Here is a 16,410-nt window from a genome sequence, read left to right as displayed (position 1 = left end):
CAGGGAACCAGGCCATGGATCACCAGGGCCCTACTCTTGCTGGGTGTCGGGGCTGCTTAATGGCCCTGCCTTCAGTCTTCCCTCGAGACCCGGTGCCAGTCTCCTCATGTCCTCCGCAGGCGCCCTGGCTGCACGTTCACCTTCAAGAACAAGTGTGACATCGAGAAGCACAAGAGCTACCACATCAAGGACGATGCCTACGCCAAGGACGGCTTCAAGAAGTTCTACAAGTACGAGGAGTGCAAATACGAGGGCTGCGTGTACAGCAAGGCCACCAACCATTTCCACTGCATCCGTGCCGGCTGCGGCTTCACCTTCACCTCCACCAGCCAGATGACCTCACACAAGCGCAAGCATGAGCGGCGGCACATCCGGTCCTCGGGGGCCCTGGGGCTGCCGGCCTCCCTGCTGGGCACCAAGGACACGGAGCACGAGGAATCCAGCAACGATGACCTCGTGGACTTCTCTGCCCTGAGCAGCAAGAACTCCAGCCTGAGCGCCTCCCCCACCAGCCAGCAATCATCCGTATCCCTGGCCACTGCGGCTGCCGCCACCACTGCTGAGGCCATCCCCAGTGCCACCAAGCCTCCCAATAGCAAGATGGCAGGCCTGCTGCCCCAGGGCCTGTCTGGTTCCATCCCCCTAGCACTGGCCCTCTCTAACTCAGGCCTGCCCACCACCACACCCTATTTCCCTCTGCTTCCTAACCGTGGGAGCGCCTCATTGCCTGTGGGATCTCCAGGGCTCCTGGGCGCCATGTCCTCTGGGGCCACAACCTCAGCAACCCCTGACATGCCGGCTCTGATGGCTTCCAGAGCTGGAGACTCGGCCCCCACGGCTGCCACCTCTCTCTCGGTGCCCCCTGCCTCCATCATGGAGAGGATCTCTGCAAGCAAAGGCCTCATCTCACCCATGATGGCTAGACTGGCTGCGGCCGCCCTCAAGCCCTCTGCCACCTTTGACCCAGGTGAGCAGGCTGGGCCTTGCCCAGTGAGCAAGCACACTGGGAAACTGGCAACTCCCAGTCCTGAGACTGAAGAACATGGGGCAGGCTGGGAAGTGTCTGCCCAGCCCCCAAACCCGCAGCCCCCACGTAGCAGCCCCTTCCTGCTTGGTCTCTGTCGCCATCCTGTTGATTTGTTTGCCCTTTGGGGGTGGGGGGTCTCTCATTTTGGCCATACACCCAAGGACTCACTCCTTCTCTGTATGTGGAGCTGGTCAGTGGTTCCTGTCTCTGAGCACCTGGGTGGCCTAACGGCGCCAGGTCTCACTGGTTCTGTCACCAGTGAGTCCCTGAGCAGAGTCCTCCAAGGCCACCTCTTCTCTAGCTGACACCGAGTGACACATGAGCTCAGGGAATGGGTGTTTGCATCCCACACCTGTGTAGGACGACTCTCAGGCTCTCTCCCTCGTCCCCCTTTCTCTTTCTCCTCTCTCCTTCCCTTTCCTTTGGGAATTTTCTTTCTCCTCTCTCCTGTTTTCCCTGCCCATTTTTCTCGGAGGATAGTGGGTGCTATTTGGATTCCTAGAAAGAGTTCAGCTCACACCCTGGATGTGGCGCCTTTAATTCCTCCAAACCACTGGTACTTGCCCAGAGGAGCTTGCTGGCTACATGCTGGGCTGGATGCTGAGGAGAGACAGAAGCCCCACCCTGTGGAGCAGGTGGGACAGGGAGAGAGATCTGTTCCTAGCCATATCCTTAGCAGCCTGGCTGCCCAGCCTTCATGCTCCACTCCCATCCAAAACCATCTCAGAACCAGCCAAGACCAAGGGTCCCTTGAACCTACGTGGGGCTCCGGTCCCACCTCTTAGGGATGCTAGCCAGGAAAGGAGCTGGGCTTTTTCTCTGGAGCCTAGGATAGGTGACTGTAGTGTGGATTCCTGAAGGCTAGAAGTCCTCTTGGTTCATGAGAGGCGCGTGACCCCTTTGGAACCCCTGTCTTCCACTTCAAGGGTGGGGGGAACTTTTTGTAGCGACGCTCACTCCTCCAGCCAGGGGCTTTCAGGGAGAGCCACAGCAGTCTCCGCTACCAGACTGTCAAGTTACTCTTCTACCCTAGAAACACCTCTCCTCCTCGTCCCCCCAAAAAGAAAGGTCAGGTAAAAGGGAAGGAAGCTGTTTCCCTTCATCTTTAATAAAATGTCACTTGCTTCTGTGGTGCAGCTCTCTGTAAGCTGTAGTGCCTTGGGGCAAATTAATATTTCAGTCACTTGGGGATTATGGGGAGCAAGGCTCACTGGACGCCATCCTGTCAGCAACTTCCTTTGGCCCTGCCCCATCAGCCTCCTGTGGCCTCTTCCCACCAAGCTCCCCCTCATACCCAGTCAGGCATCCAGGGCCGGCAGTCGCTGCCCTGGACAGCTTGAAAGACGGCTGAGGTCGCATAGGTTGAACCACCCTGATTGGCCCGTCAGCCTTGATAGCCCTGACACAGCACATGCCCTCCTCGGGCATGCTCAGTGCACAGAGGGCCGTCGCCTCGGCAACAGTGGGCAGGGACTACGGAGGGGCCGCTCCCAGTCCAGATCTGCCACTTCCCCTCAGCATTAACAGAGTCTTTAATAAAAGCTTAAGCGGCAGCCCCGCAAATCGACTGTGACAGTTGGTGGTGGAGATGAAGGGCCCCTGTCCCCGCCCAGGCCCCCTCCCCAGCCACCCGCTCTCCTCCTCCAGGAGGCCCTAAGCCAGGACAACTTTGACATAATTTTGCAATAATTATCACTTGAAGAATTGCCACACAGGGGTACACGTCGCAAGTGATCTCGTCAGCCGGAAGAGCCGCTGACCAGCAGGCAGTGCTCCTGGGGCCCCCCTGCCTGTTCGGCCCACTGCCCGCCCTTTGGGTATAAAGGAAAGAGGGTACTAGACTTTGTGCCCGTGTTAAACCTGAGCCCCTCTGATCCCATCTTCCCTCCCCTCCCCTGCAGGAAGTGGGCAGCAGCCCACCCCCACCAAGTTCCCCCAGGCCCAGGTGAAGCAGGAGCCTGACAGTGCTGGCACCCCAGGTCCCCACGAGGCCTCCCAAGACCGCAGTCTAGACCTGACCGTGAAGGACCCCAGGTGAGGCAAGCCCAAAGAGACCCCTGCAGACGCTGGCCTGGGCCCCAGAGAGGTGGTCTGCGCCTCTTAGTCTCAGCCAGCCCTGGGAACCAAGCCGAGCTCACCCTCCCGGCCAGGGTTCACTCTGCCACCGAGCAGTCACAGCAGAGAGTGGAAATCTCAGAGCCCTGGGCTGGCTGACTGGGAGGGAAGGGCCTCTGGGCCTGGGCCCACGGATGTCTGAGTTGAAGGCCCTTGGTTTGTGTGTTCCAGTAATGAATCAAATGGCCACGCAGTCTCGGCAAATTCATCTCTTTTATCCTCGCTTATGAATAAGGTAAGAACCATCCATCACACGCCTCCCGTTCCCCCACCCAGAGAAATTAAAGCCGTGCTGGGGGGCTGGGGGGATGTGTTTGTTTTTTAATGTTTTCCCTCTAATAAGATGAGTTTGTACCATTTAAATTTTGAGGCCATTTTTCATCGAATATAATTCCAGAGCCACCGCTTGCAAATTAATTTAATGAACTGGCTGAAGAAATATATTTCAGCCTCTGACACCCCTTTTCCCCCCTTCGGATAGTGGGCTCCAAAAGCTTTTCCAGAACCCTCTAACTTCCCTGGCCCTCAGTTATTAATGTTATTTATTTATTTTGTATATTTTTTGTTTGTTTAAAAAGGGGTGGGGGGAGGGGAAGACCAAAGTGGGAGCAAAGCATCAATTTCCACTTTTCGGCTTGAGTAATGCTCTCGGACGCCTTCCGGAGAGGTCGCTCCAGAACATTTATTTTAAATAATGCAGGGTCTTTGTAAATTATACATCATCTCAAATATATTTTCCCCTTCACATGATAAATTTGACTGCAGCAAGATTAATTTGGTTACTGTACACAAGTGACTGGGTTGAAGAGGGAGCTGGGTCTGGGGTGGACCTCGTGCGGTGGGTGGGTGGGTTCCAGCTGGGTACCATCGGTGCCGCAGCCCCAGCTGCTGGTGCCCTGATACCTTGCTGCTTGCCCTTTCCTGGTTACTCTCTTGCTGTCCTTTGCCCTCCTCTGGTCCCTGCCCCCTGTTCCCTCACGTTCCACGTTAGCAGTAACAGTGAACCTGCTTGCTCTTACCCTGTGAAAATGTCCTCCTTTGGGTGGCTTTTATCCTCAAGAAATTCACAGCCCCCCCCCCCACACACACACCCCGACCCTCCACCCGGGTTTCTTTTGAATACCTTCTGGTAGGAGAATGATCAGGGAGTGGCAAGGTCTAGGGCAAGGTGGGCTGCAGTGTGCACCCGGAGCAGAGGCCTCAGCTTAAATGATGGCTCCAGCTGCAGGCTGGTCCTTTACCTGAGGCCCTGCCTCCAGGGGACCAGAGCCCACAGTCTTTGGGCTTCCTTTCTAGCCAGTTCTCTGCTCTCAGCATGGCAGGGCTCAAAGGTGTTGACTGTCGGGGGTGGGGGTTCCCCAAGCTCCAAGCTCTCCTCTCTTTGCAGATGTCTCAGGGCAACCCCAGCCTCGAAAACTTTCTGAACATCAAGGCAGAAGCGGAGGGGAGCCCCGCCGGGGAGCCCTCCCCTTTCTTGGGCAAGGCCGTGAAGGCGCTAGTTCAAGAGAAGCTGTCAGAGCCCTGGAAAGTGTATCTCCGCAGGTGAGGGCTTTATGGAGAACAGGGCAGGGAGCAAAGGACAGAGGGTCTTGCTCTCATCCACCCTGGTGGCCAAGGCTCCACCTCTGACTGAGACAATCTAACTGTTGAGCTCTTTCTGACCAGGTTTGGTACCAAGGACTTCTGTGACGCCCAGTGTGACTTCCTCCACAAGGCGCATTTCCATTGTGTGGTGGAGGAGTGTGGGGCGCTTTTCAGCACCTTGGACGGAGCCATCAAACATGCAAAGTGAGTGAGGGTCTTGGGGGAGGGGGAGGGGAGGGGGGATTCCTTAAAACACCCCATCTATGCTATGCCCTGGACCTAATGGGAGTGGGGGTGGCACAGGCCTCTAGCCACCCTCTAAGCAATCTATCCCACAGCAGTTGTCACCAGGCCACAGACCTGAGTTCTTCATAGGTGCTACCCCAGAAACAGGGCAGGCTTCCCTCACTCCTTCACACTGAGTCCTGGAGCACCAGCTGCTACCTGGCAGACCTGGTGGGGCCAGATACCCTCCAAAGTAGAAGAGTGTTTAAAAAGGCCAGACCCCAGCTGGAAAGACTTGGTTTGGAACCAGGGCAAGGGACCCTGGATGCAGGCCTTTCTAGCAACATGGGACACCTTCCTGTTTCCTTTGACCTAATGAATTGCCATGTCTTTATGATTTCTATAGAGTTAAAAGGCAGGTAGACCTCCAGAGCCCACACTAGGAATGCTAAGCTCCACTGTAATAGGGTCACATGAAGTGCCAAGCAGGTATCGACGATGGGGAAGGGCTGACCAGCGCCGCCTGGACCAGCGCTCAGAACTTCTCCGGGTCCATGTCAGGCTTCCTCCCCAGCTGCTGTAGGTCTCCAGAGCCTACCAAACACTTAGAGTCCTCCTCCCCTGTGAGTCTCAGAGCATCCTCTGGAAGGGAGGGGCCCGAGGAGACAGGCCTACTCTCTCTCCCACAGCCCAGGTGTAGGGAGGAGCTCAAAACACAAGTCGTCAGTAGATGATGGAGTTAGGGTCTATCCCAGATTCAGATTGATAGTGAGTCCCTCCTCAGGTGGGGTCCATATGAGGAATGCTAAGCTCCACTGTAATAGGGTCACATGAAGTGCCAAGCAGGCATAGACAGGGAAGGACTGACCCGGCCGTGGGGCCTATTGATTGATGTCCTGAGACACCCTCTTCTGCCTCCCATAGCTTCCACTTCCGGACGGAAGGAGGAACAGCAAAAGGAACCCCAGAGGCTTCCTTCCCGACCTCTGCTGCTGAGACCAAACCTCCCTTGGCACCTTCGTCCCCGCCAGCACCTCCTGGCACCGTGGTCGCTGGATCTTCTCTGGAGGGGCCTGCTCCCAGCCCGGTCTCTGTGCCCTCCACCCCTACCCTGCTCGCCTGGAAGCAGCTGGCTTCCACCATACCCCAGATGCCTCAGATTCCCTCCTCAGTGCCTCACCTGCCCACCTCGCCCCTGGCGACGACGTCTCTAGAGAGCGCCAAGCCTCAGGTCAAACCCGGGTTCCTCCAGTTCCAGGACAAGTGAGTCCCTCCATGAGCCGGCACCTGTCCCTGTGTCTTGGGAGTGGGTATGGCCAGGGCAGCAAGGAGGCCCTGCTCCTCACCCTCGCAGAGTTACACTGGCAGCCCTCAGCCTCTGGGATTTAGTTTTCCAACTGTACGCTTGTACCGAGCAGCCAGTAAGTGGGGGATGAGGGCGCAAGCAGCCTTATCCCCAGCGATCTGTTGGGATCCTTCAAGGACTGGCTGGGGTGAGCTAGGTATGGGGGTCCCTCAGGAAACTTCCTGGTCCTACAAAAAGGCTGTGTTCCCTTGGGGTCACCTTGCTGGCCAGCTCTGTGGTGCATACCCAGGCTGAGTCAATAGGACAGGGAAGGCATGGGTGGGAGCAGGGCCTAGGCCCCTCAAGGTCCACACCGTGGTCAAGGGTGGAAGGAACCTTCTTCACTTAATGGTGGTGGCTTCTTGTGGCGAGAACGGTGACTTTGTATCATAAAGTGTGTGGCTTCCTGTTCTCAATAAAAAGTAATAAATTGGATTATTTATACCACCTGAGTAACAGCTGTCCTCCCTCTCTGAGAACCTGGGGCTGGGCCCATGGCACGGAAGGGTACAGGGCTCTTTTGTCTCCTCCTTTCCTGATGTGGTAGCCTCCTTAGTTTCCTGAACCTGCCCAGAGCTCCCACCATGGGTCCATTCTCTGGAGACCACATCTCTCCATAGCCTGGGGGCTCCCAGCCATGGCTGCAGCTCCCTGGTGCTCAACCCTCAGAGACACTTGGGGGGGGGGGGCTCCAGCTCCTTCCCGCTCATCAGCACCTCCGCCAGCCCCAGCACTCCCCAGGCCCCTAGGTTCTCTGGGTAGGCGGGCACTGTAGGCCTCAGTTGACCCTGGGATGTTCCAGCAGCTGTGAGCCCTGGCAGGATTTGACACCAGGCACATGCTACCACTTGCTCACACCCCATGGTAGTGGCTCTTCCTGGTAGATCTGCCCACCCATCTGCAGTCTGTCAGTCAGCCACATCCACGCAATGCCATGTCTTGCCAGCCAAGCCCTTGCTGGCACCCAGCCAGGAATGGCAGCACTATCCATTATTTTTATGCCCAAGAAGTTAATGCAGTCCTCTTATCTCTAATCCTGGGGTGTGGCCTTGGAAACTACATGTCCCAGCATGCACTGCTCTGAGCACCCTGTCTATGGCAAACCCCATCTACCAGGCAAGAGTTCCCAAAAGGAGACAGGGATGCATGCTGGGATCTGTAGTCTCTAGCTGAATGTTCCCGTTGAGCAGGAGGGTGACCCACTGTGTTCCCCTCGATTACACTCCTGGTGACTGAGGAGGGAACCCTAACACAAACCCAGAGAGGACATCAGCGGGAGGGCTTGGGATGCCAATGACCTTCTGGGCTGTGGTTTCCTTCTAGCGATCCATGCCTGGCGACGGACTGCAAATATGCCAGCAAGTTCCACTTCCACTGTCTCTTTGGGAACTGCAAGTACGTCTGCAAGACCTCGGGCAAGGCTGAGTCCCACTGCTTGGACCACATCAACCCCAGTAACAGCCTGGTGAACGTGCGAGACCAGTTTGCTTACTACTCTCTACAGTGCCTGTGTCCCAACCAGGTCAGTGAGGCGGGGCGGGGGAGACTCAAGGCCCAGGGCAAGCTTCTCCTGGCAGAGACTCCACTTTTCACACCATTTTAAAGTTGGCCTGCACTAGACACTGGAAAGGACACCCACTGTCTGTCCCCAGAGCCCCTAGAGGCCCCTGGGCAGGGGTCCAGACTGATGCTCAATTGGTGAGGGCTGTCATTTCAGGCCTAACTCCCAGTGGTGACTAAATGCTATCTCAGCCACCGCGTGTTTGACATCATTTGTGCCCATCCTGGAAATAGCTATGCCCCCTTTCCCTAGAGGCCTAGAATTTTAAAATAGGCTCATTGGATAAAGAAATAGAACAGTCCATGCCTGGCAGAAAGGACAGATCAGGTTCTCTTTAAAGGCCCAGTCTCCAAGATTGGTAGGCTGCCTGAGTAGTCACAGGTAAGGTCTAAGTGTGCAGAAAAGACTGTTACAATAGATTAGTGATGTCTGCCTAGGTTGGGAGTGCTGGGGTAGATTAGTGATGTCTGCCCAGGTCTTGTCATACAGGGACAAACTTGAAAACAGGTTAGTGATGTCTGCTCTGGGTGTGGCATTAGCAAAGAGGTACAAAATGTTTTAATGATGCGACGAAGCAGACCTACTGCTTCACGCAATTGTGTTTTCTAACTGTGGGCACGGAAGAACACAAGTGCAGAGAACCTTTCCATGGCCCAGAGACAAGCAGGAGCTCACAGATGTTCCTGCCTGGCCTGACGCACATACGTATGCCTCGCCTCCCTCCGCAGCACTGTGAGTTCCGGATGCGCGGACACTACCACTGCCTCCGGCCGGGCTGCTACTTTGTCACCAACATCACCACCAAACTGCCATGGCATATAAAGAAGCATGAGAAGGCTGAGCGACGGGCAGCCAACGGGTTCAAATACTTCACCAAGCGCGAGGAGTGCGGAAGGCTAGGTACTCCAAGGGTGGGCAGGGACTTCCAGTAGGCCCGGGCCACCTTTCCAGGTACTGTTGCCACCATCCCAGCCCCATGATCCGTGAACGATATCACAGACGTCATCCGCCAAGTGTTGTCTGACTGTCTGACAAGTTGTCAAGCATCAGAGCCCAGACGTCCCAGAGGGACAGCGAGGGCGGCCCCAAGCATCATCCCCACCCCAAGGCGACACCCTGGGACCACACCCTGGCATCCCCAGCTCTGCTACTCTTGCTTCCCCAACTGGACAGATAAGACTTGGACGTCCTGTGAGCCCGTCAGTTTTGAGGGTTTTGTCCAAAACGAGCTGTTTGCCATTTCAGTTATTTATTTACTTTTTAAAACCTTTAGCACATGCTTACAAAAACTGAGGTACATGATGTGCGAGAGACGGAGGCTCTGGGTGCTTCCGAGCTTGGCAGCGGGTGTCTTCCGATGCCTCTCTGATACCTTCCTGCTCTGGCCCTATGGAGAAGAGCCTCAGGCCCACAGGCAGAGGGCAGAGCCTACCCTTTAGCCTCACCATGGCAAATTTAGGCCCAGGGCAAGCTTCTATAGACCTGCAGATGTGGGGCAGAACTTTCCTAGGAATGGACCGGAAGCTGGAAGATAGGGAAGGGCGGGTGGATAGATGTTTTGTCTACCGGGCAGGCTTCTCCTGGTCATGTGCTCACGGTGGTAGGTGCCTTTGGAGTTCCTGGAGGTTGCTGTCACCTCCAGTCTGGGCCCTCCGTAGACGGCCGAGACAGTCCAGAACTGCCAGAAGAGAAAGAAAAAAACCCTTTCCTTCAAGTGTTAGTTTAGAGAGGATCCCTGGCCCGAGGAGGGCCGGTAACCACAGCAGCAGGTGCCCACACCTGGTGGCCTCCGCTGTGCTGGGCTTGGCTTTCAGCTGTCAGGGGACTTGTTCTTTACTCAACAGTTTGGTGGCTTTGGTAGTAGCTGGGGCCAAACAAAGCTGGGAGGTGACATAAGACACCTGGCCAGCCCGGTACCATGGCAACGGGCAGGCCCTCGCCTGCCCTGAGCTGATGCCTGTTTAGGTCCTGCCTGCTCTGTTTGTTCTCAGCCTAGGAGGGCGGAGGCAGGGTGGAGGCCGGCTGACCAACAATCTGAACAAGGTGGCTGGCTGAGAGAGGTCCTTTCCTGAAGGCCCCTTGGCCACGGATCTGTGGCTTCTCGGGGAGGAGTGTATAGAATAAGCCAGAGGGGAGGCCACGGATTAGCCAGCCAGGCTGACTTGGCTTCCTGGAATGAGCTAGTTAGAGGTATTCCCCCAGATGCCACCTGCCTATGCGGCACGTCACCTCTGTGCCCAGCACACTATCTGGGGAGGCTCATGGCTGCTGTGTTCACACCCACAGGCTGCAAGTACAACCAGGTGAACAGCCACTTCCACTGCATCCGGGAAGGTTGTCAGTTTTCCTTTCTCCTCAAGCACCAGATGACCTCCCATGCCCGGAAGCACATGCGGAGGATGCTAGGGAAGAACTTTGACCGAGTGCCCCCGTCCCAGGTGAGAGCCCCCCACGTGGCTCAACTGTCCTTCCTTTTAGGTGCAGGGCCCCATGTTACCCATAATGCCCAAGGAAGCCGTGGGCTACTACCTTAGGGCCCCTCTCCTTTCTTCCAGGGTCCCCCGAGCCTAATGGATGCCGAGACAGACGAGGGCATGGACTATACAGGCTGTAGCCCTGGAGCGGCGTCCTCAGAGTCTTCCACCATGGACCGTAGTTGTTCCAGCACCCCTGTGGGCAACGAGAGCACAGCTGCAGGTGAGTGGCCCAGGCCCAGCCGAGTCGCGCTTGGGACACAGGTTGAGAGTCAAGCGGCCTCCAAGGAGGCCAAGGTGGAATGCAGCAGACAAGCTTGTATAACGTTGGGCATTGAGGCCTCTCCTCTGGCCATTCTGCCCACATCCCTGCTGCCCTCCCTCCCCCAGATCATTTCAGTTTCCCCAGAGAGGGGCCAGGGCTTGTCCCATTAGCCCCAGAGAAAGCACCATAGCCCCTGTACCAGCCTCCTCATGGCCTCAGTCCCAGCCTCCATCCAGAACCCAGAGCGGACCCCCCCACCCCCAGAGGTTCCTGCCTCCCTGCCATGTCCTCTGAAAGGCCCTCCCACCATGAACTCTGCCCACACTGCACCAAGCAGTCTCTCTCCTTCCCCACCTTCTTCCTTGCTGAACCTTTCTGCTCATCTGTCCACATATCTCCATACTGCACTTGCCATTGGGTTTCTCATTTGGGTTTTTGTTTTTGTTTGTTTGTTTGTTCTTTTTGTTTTTCTCTGCTTCTCTTCATCCTCTCCAGGCTGCCCGGTTCCTCCTCCTCCTCCTCTTCCTCCTCCTGCTGCGGCTGGTGACGAGGCTGCTCGCGGGGCTGCACCGCCCACCCTGACTCCATCCTTCCCACCGGCTGTGCTCCGGCCTCCCCTTCCCCCCCTCCCATGCCTCTTCTCTCCGTCCTGTCTGTCATACTCTCTGCTCAGTGCCACTCTGGGAGCCAGCCGGGGCCTGGCCCACCCCATCAGCAGCCCGCCCAGCTTTCCGCCCGTCACTGCCACTCCAACTCCAGTAAAAAGTGACGCCCCCCTAGTTCAGGATGCTGCAGGTAACTCAAACATGCCTTCTTGCCAGTGTCTGACACCCCGACCGAGCCTCAAGGCTGTGTGTGATCCACGACTGGATCCTTTCCTGTGGCCAGCAGAGCCAAGGGCAGGGCTGCCCCACACCCCTAACAGCCAAATACCTCAGAGAACAGATTACTGCCAGGGTCCTGCCAGGTGACCTGTGAGGTCCTTGGCACCGTGAGGGCAGAGCCCTGCTATTCTCAGTTTGCTTTGGAGCTGCCCAGGTTTGGGCCTCCTTTCCCTTCCGGAGCTAGACAGGGAGAAGAAAGCTACGTACGGAACCGCCAGGCTCACCCAGCGTTCAGGGGCTGAGATAGCCCTCGCCGTCCCAGCCCTAGGTGTAAAATGGTGTGCTTGTTCTTCTCCTTGGGTAGACATCACCCCTATCCCCATCCATTCCCATTTCACATTCTGACTGAGCCTAGGTGCTATCCGATTCCCAGAGCTCTGAGCAGGGCAAAATGAATTCAGCCCACTGAAAGCTCTCTGGCCGGCATACTCAGGCAGAGCCCCATGACTTCAAGCTGCAGTGCTCTGTCCCCCACTGATTCCCAGACCAGAGCTGCTCCCTTGTCCCCTGCCTGGATGCCCCCACGCCATCCTAGCCCTTGATTTCTTCTCATCTGCCAAGAGTGGTGGCTGAGCCTTTTCTCCAATATACTACTGCAGAAGTTTGAAGGCAGAATGGTAGGTAGCCAGGCATCCTGGGAAGGCTCAGGGAGGAAGAAGCTTCCATCTACCCTGGGCAGGGCCTGGCCTGGGGTCTTTTGGTCCCAGGGAATATGTGACTGAATGCTAGAACTGGGTGCCTTATCTCCAGTGCCTGTGCAGCTAGCAGGACGCCACCACGGGCGTGTTCAGGTACTTTCCAGGAAGGCACAGAGAAGACTGTGACCATGGTCTTCCTGATCCCTAAGAATCAGGGTGGGACCAGGATGGCTGGCAGAGAGCCTAGACTCCTGGGTTCAGGCCTCAGCAAAGGCTCCCAACAGAGAGGGCAGCAGCGCCTTTTTGGTATTTCTGTGGGGTCCCTCAGCCCAGGCAGAGAACTCCAAAACCTTAAAGAGCTTCTGGTATCAAGAAGATGCTTCTAGCCGGGCGTGGTGGCGCACGCCTTTAATCCCAGCACTCGGGAGGCAGAGGCAGGCGGATTTCTGAGTTCGAGGCCAGCCTGGTCTACAAAGTGAGTGCCAGGACAGCCAGGGCTACACAGAGAAACCCTGTCTCGAAAAACCAAAAAAAAAAAAAAAAAAAAGAAGATGCTTCTAGGGGCAAGGAGATAGAGGCCCACATGGCTCTAGGGCACTCAGCATCTCAGCTTCCAGGAGGCAATTCCCCCTGCACAGACAAGCAAGCAGCCGGAGACTGGTTAGCTGGCAGGAAGGGAGCCGGCCTGTCCCTCATTAGAGGCAGGCGTGTGATGGCGTCCTGGCCTGGGTCCAACTTGGGTAATTACACTCCACCGACCTAGATTCCCCGCTTCCCCTTCAGCTTCAATTATCGCTGGGATGTGTCCTCACTTCCCACCCAAACTGGCCAGGAAGCAGCCACCACAGCCCGGCAGAGCTGCCACCCGGGATGCCTGTGTGGTCATCCTGCAGACCTAGAAGACAGGGGAAGCCTGGGACTCCCTGCTGTTCCCAAGGGGGCCACGGGAGAGGCTCCCAGCCAGGGGGAAGCCAGGGTGTTGTTTCTAAGCGGTGTCTGCTGGCCACCATGCCAGGATCAGGGGCCCTCTGTGGGTGTGACCCTGGGAATGGTGCCCACGTGGGTACTTACGCTGCCAAAAGGGCACCCCTTCCACGCTGACCTCTCTCCGCTCCTCCCTAGGGAACACCATCTCCATGCCGACAGCCTCGGGGGCCAAAAAGCGCTTTTGGATCATCGAGGACATGTCTCCCTTTGGCAAGCGAAGGAAGACAGCCTCGTCTCGGAAGATGCTGGACGAGGGCATGATGCTGGAGGGTTTCCGGCGCTTTGACCTCTACGAGGACTGCAAGGATACAGCCTGCCAGTTCTCACTCAAGGTCACCCACTACCACTGCACGAGGGAGAACTGCGGCTACAAGTTCTGCGGACGCACGCACATGTACAAGCACGCACAGCACCACGACCGCGTGGACAACCTGGTGCTGGACGACTTCAAGCGCTTCAAGGCCTCCCTCAGCTGCCACTTCGCCGACTGCCCGTTCTCAGGCACCAGCACGCACTTCCACTGCCTGCGCTGCCGCTTCCGCTGCACAGACAGCACCAAGGTCACTGCGCACCGCAAGCACCACGGCAAGCAGGACGTGATCAGCGCCGCTGGCTTCTGCCAGTTCAGCTCGAGCGCCGACTGCGCAGTGCCCGACTGCAAGTACAAGCTCAAGTGCTCGCACTTCCACTGCACCTACCCGGGCTGCCGCCACACAGTGGTGGGCATGTCGCAGATGGACTCGCACAAGCGCAAGCACGAGAAGCAGGAGCGAGGGGAGCCTCCCGCAGCCTCTCCGGGTGCGCCCGTCAACCTGGACGGCTCCCTCACGCTGGCCGCTGAGCAGGGCTCGCTGCTCTTCCTGCAGACAGCGGCTGCAGGCCTAGGCCTGCTCGGGGACACGGGGGACCCCGGCCCACCTGTCACCGCCTCCGGGACTCGGGACGGCCCCGCTGCGCCCACCCCCGCTGCCGCTGCCACCACCACCACCACCACAGCCACAGCCACCGCTGGAGAGTCCTCCCAAGAGGACGACGAGGAGCTGGAGCTGCCGGAGGAGGAGGCCGAGGACGACGACGAGGATGACGATGAAGAGGACGACGACGACGAGGATGATGATGATGATGACGACGACGAGGACCTGCGCACCGACTCGGAGGAGTCGTTGCTCGAGGCTGCGGGCGAGGCGGGCGCGCGGACCCCGCTGGCAGCCCTGGGTGGCCCCGGCCCCGCGCCCACCGCCGCATCACCCTAGCCGCCGCACCACCCCAGCCCCCTCTAGAACTGCTCTGTATGTGAACCCCTGTGTACAGACCCCGCTGGGCCGCCCCAGGGAGTGAGGCGCCCTGGCCCCGCCGGTGCTTCCGGACCCCGAGTCCGTCTCAGGGCAGAGGCGGGGACCCCTCTGGTGCTTCGGGCCGCCCGCGCCCTCCCCGCCCGCCCGCCCGAGCGGGTGTTCAGGGAATAGCAGGTGCTGTGTCGGGGTGGCAGCACTGACCTGCACTCCTCTCGGTACCCACTCGCGAGGTCCTTGTTTGCTCAGGGGCTCCCCGCGGGGGTCACCGGGTTGTGGGGGCGGCAAGCTCCTGTAGCATCTGGGTCCCCCCCTCCAATGCAGCTAAGACCTCCCCCTGGCTCAGGGGAGGGCCGGCCGAAGACGGTCAGCATCAGCACGGGTGACACTACAGGGACATGGAGGGAATCTCATGGAATCAGCAGCGAGCCGGCATCCCCGCCCCCAAGCTGTGGTCCAGGTCTGGTGACACTCAGGCCCCAGCCCACCCTCCAGCGAATTGAGGCTGTGGCCCAAAGCAGGCACAGCTGGTGGGGGCCTGGAGGTGAGGGTCTCAGCCACTGGTGCAAACAGGAAGGCTGCGACTGGTTTTGGCTTTAATAATCAAAATGGAAAAAAAAAATCCAAGAAAGTTGTACAGTATTTTTCCTGTAAAGGTTATTATTCTACATAGAACAAAAAGAGAAGGGGGAAAACGGAAAAAAAAAAAAAACAAAAAAACAAAAACAAAAAAGCAGGTGAGTGTGGGGGAGCCTCGCCTCGCCTCGCCTTCAGCCCAGCCCTGGGATTTGGGGACCCGAGTGCAATTGCTGTGCATTTACTTTGAGGCCTCGGTGTGAGGCTTTGTCCTCACACTAGCACTGATGGGGGCTGCGGGATTCCAACTTTTAACTTGAATTTTGTAGAGACAAGGAAAAAAAAAAGACTATTCTCTTGATACAAGTTTGTAGCTAATTTAACATTTGAGGGTTTTTCTGTTGGTTATGCGTGTGGCTTTATAGGGCTTTTTTTTTTCTCTCTCTCTCTCTCGTTCCAGTTTTGTTTTATTATTTTATTTGGGATGCTTTCGTGCAGGTGCAGCCCACCCAGATCTGGTTCCTTTTCCAAAATGCCCCTTTCCCGGAGGCAATGAGGCCACTTAGACTCTGCACAGGGTTCACCTGCAGGCACTCACTTGGCCAGAGGCTGCTCCAGATTCTGGTAGGGGCAGGCTGCCTGAGGCCGGCCTTGTGGGCTAAACCTGTGCACTCCAGGTTCTGGCTAGTGCCAGGCTGGAAGAAACCAGGCCAATTCGGCAACAAGTAATTGCCAGCAGGAAGCCCCGCCCACAGGTCTTTAAAGGGGGCCTGCCCAAATGGGGCAGTGGTTTTCTTTATCTGTATCAGAGTGTGTGTATGTGTGTGAGAGTGTGTATCTGTGTGTATGTGTGTGTGTGTGTGTGTGTGTGTCCCCTCTTGGCTGCCCACAGCCAGAAAGCCAGGACCATCTGAACTGGAGAGGGAGCAGGGAGGGTACATACAGCTGAGAGATGAGGGTACCCAACAGGCAACGCGCTGATTGCTAACCGGCCCTGCCAGAGCCTCCATGCTGCTGAGAGTTCGTTCGCCCAGATTCTGACCTACCACAGGACTCTGCCTCTGTGGAAGGAGTTTTGTAAAGGAAAAGAAAAACAAAACAAAACAAAATAAAAAGATTTTTCAATGTAGCAAAATCAAATAAAAAATTATAAAAGAAAAATAAAAAAGAAGCCGCGGAGAGTGCGCAGTCTAGCCTTTTGTAAGCCTCATATTGCACATTAGGACTATAAGCCATTGCTAGCTCATCTTGAATTTTAATGTGTAATTTTTGTTTTATTTTCTTTCTGTGAGGAAAACGATGCCTGACCCACCAATGCTCTTTTTAATGTTTTATAACTATGTATGTGTATATATATAAATATAAAAGTAATATGTATGCACATATGTGTGTATATATCTATATGTATATACATATATAGATATATAGAGATATATA

The 16,410-nt window shown here is 56.5% G+C and overlaps 1 protein-coding gene across 4 annotated transcripts in view; it reads left to right on the top strand.

Moving 5' to 3' along the window:
- The window catches only part of Casz1 (castor zinc finger 1), a 149,880-nt gene extending 133,470 nt beyond the window's left edge, over positions 1–16,410 (top strand). For all 4 annotated transcript variants that reach the window (XM_021159784.3, XM_085838592.1, XM_085838593.1 and 1 more), the window contains 11 exons: positions 120–967; positions 2,929–3,061; positions 3,314–3,377; positions 4,530–4,684; positions 4,808–4,930; positions 5,876–6,214; positions 7,620–7,818; positions 8,586–8,757; positions 10,144–10,295; positions 10,413–10,554; positions 13,241–16,410. In XM_021159784.3, the coding sequence (XP_021015443.1) occupies positions 120–967; positions 2,929–3,061; positions 3,314–3,377; positions 4,530–4,684; positions 4,808–4,930; positions 5,876–6,214; positions 7,620–7,818; positions 8,586–8,757; positions 10,144–10,295; positions 10,413–10,554; positions 13,241–14,358 (3,445 nt within the window). In that variant the 3' untranslated portion in view covers positions 14,359–16,410. The remainder of the gene's footprint in view (positions 1–119; positions 968–2,928; positions 3,062–3,313; positions 3,378–4,529; positions 4,685–4,807; positions 4,931–5,875; positions 6,215–7,619; positions 7,819–8,585; positions 8,758–10,143; positions 10,296–10,412; positions 10,555–13,240) is intronic.

This window comes from Mus caroli, unplaced genomic scaffold (assembly GCF_978045245.1).
Source record: "Mus caroli unplaced genomic scaffold, Mus_caroli_1 scaffold_6, whole genome shotgun sequence".
NCBI classification, from domain to species: domain Eukaryota; kingdom Metazoa; phylum Chordata; class Mammalia; order Rodentia; family Muridae; genus Mus; species Mus caroli.
The sequence above is the reverse complement of the archived record's forward strand: the minus strand, read 5'-3'. Positions and strand labels throughout refer to the sequence as shown.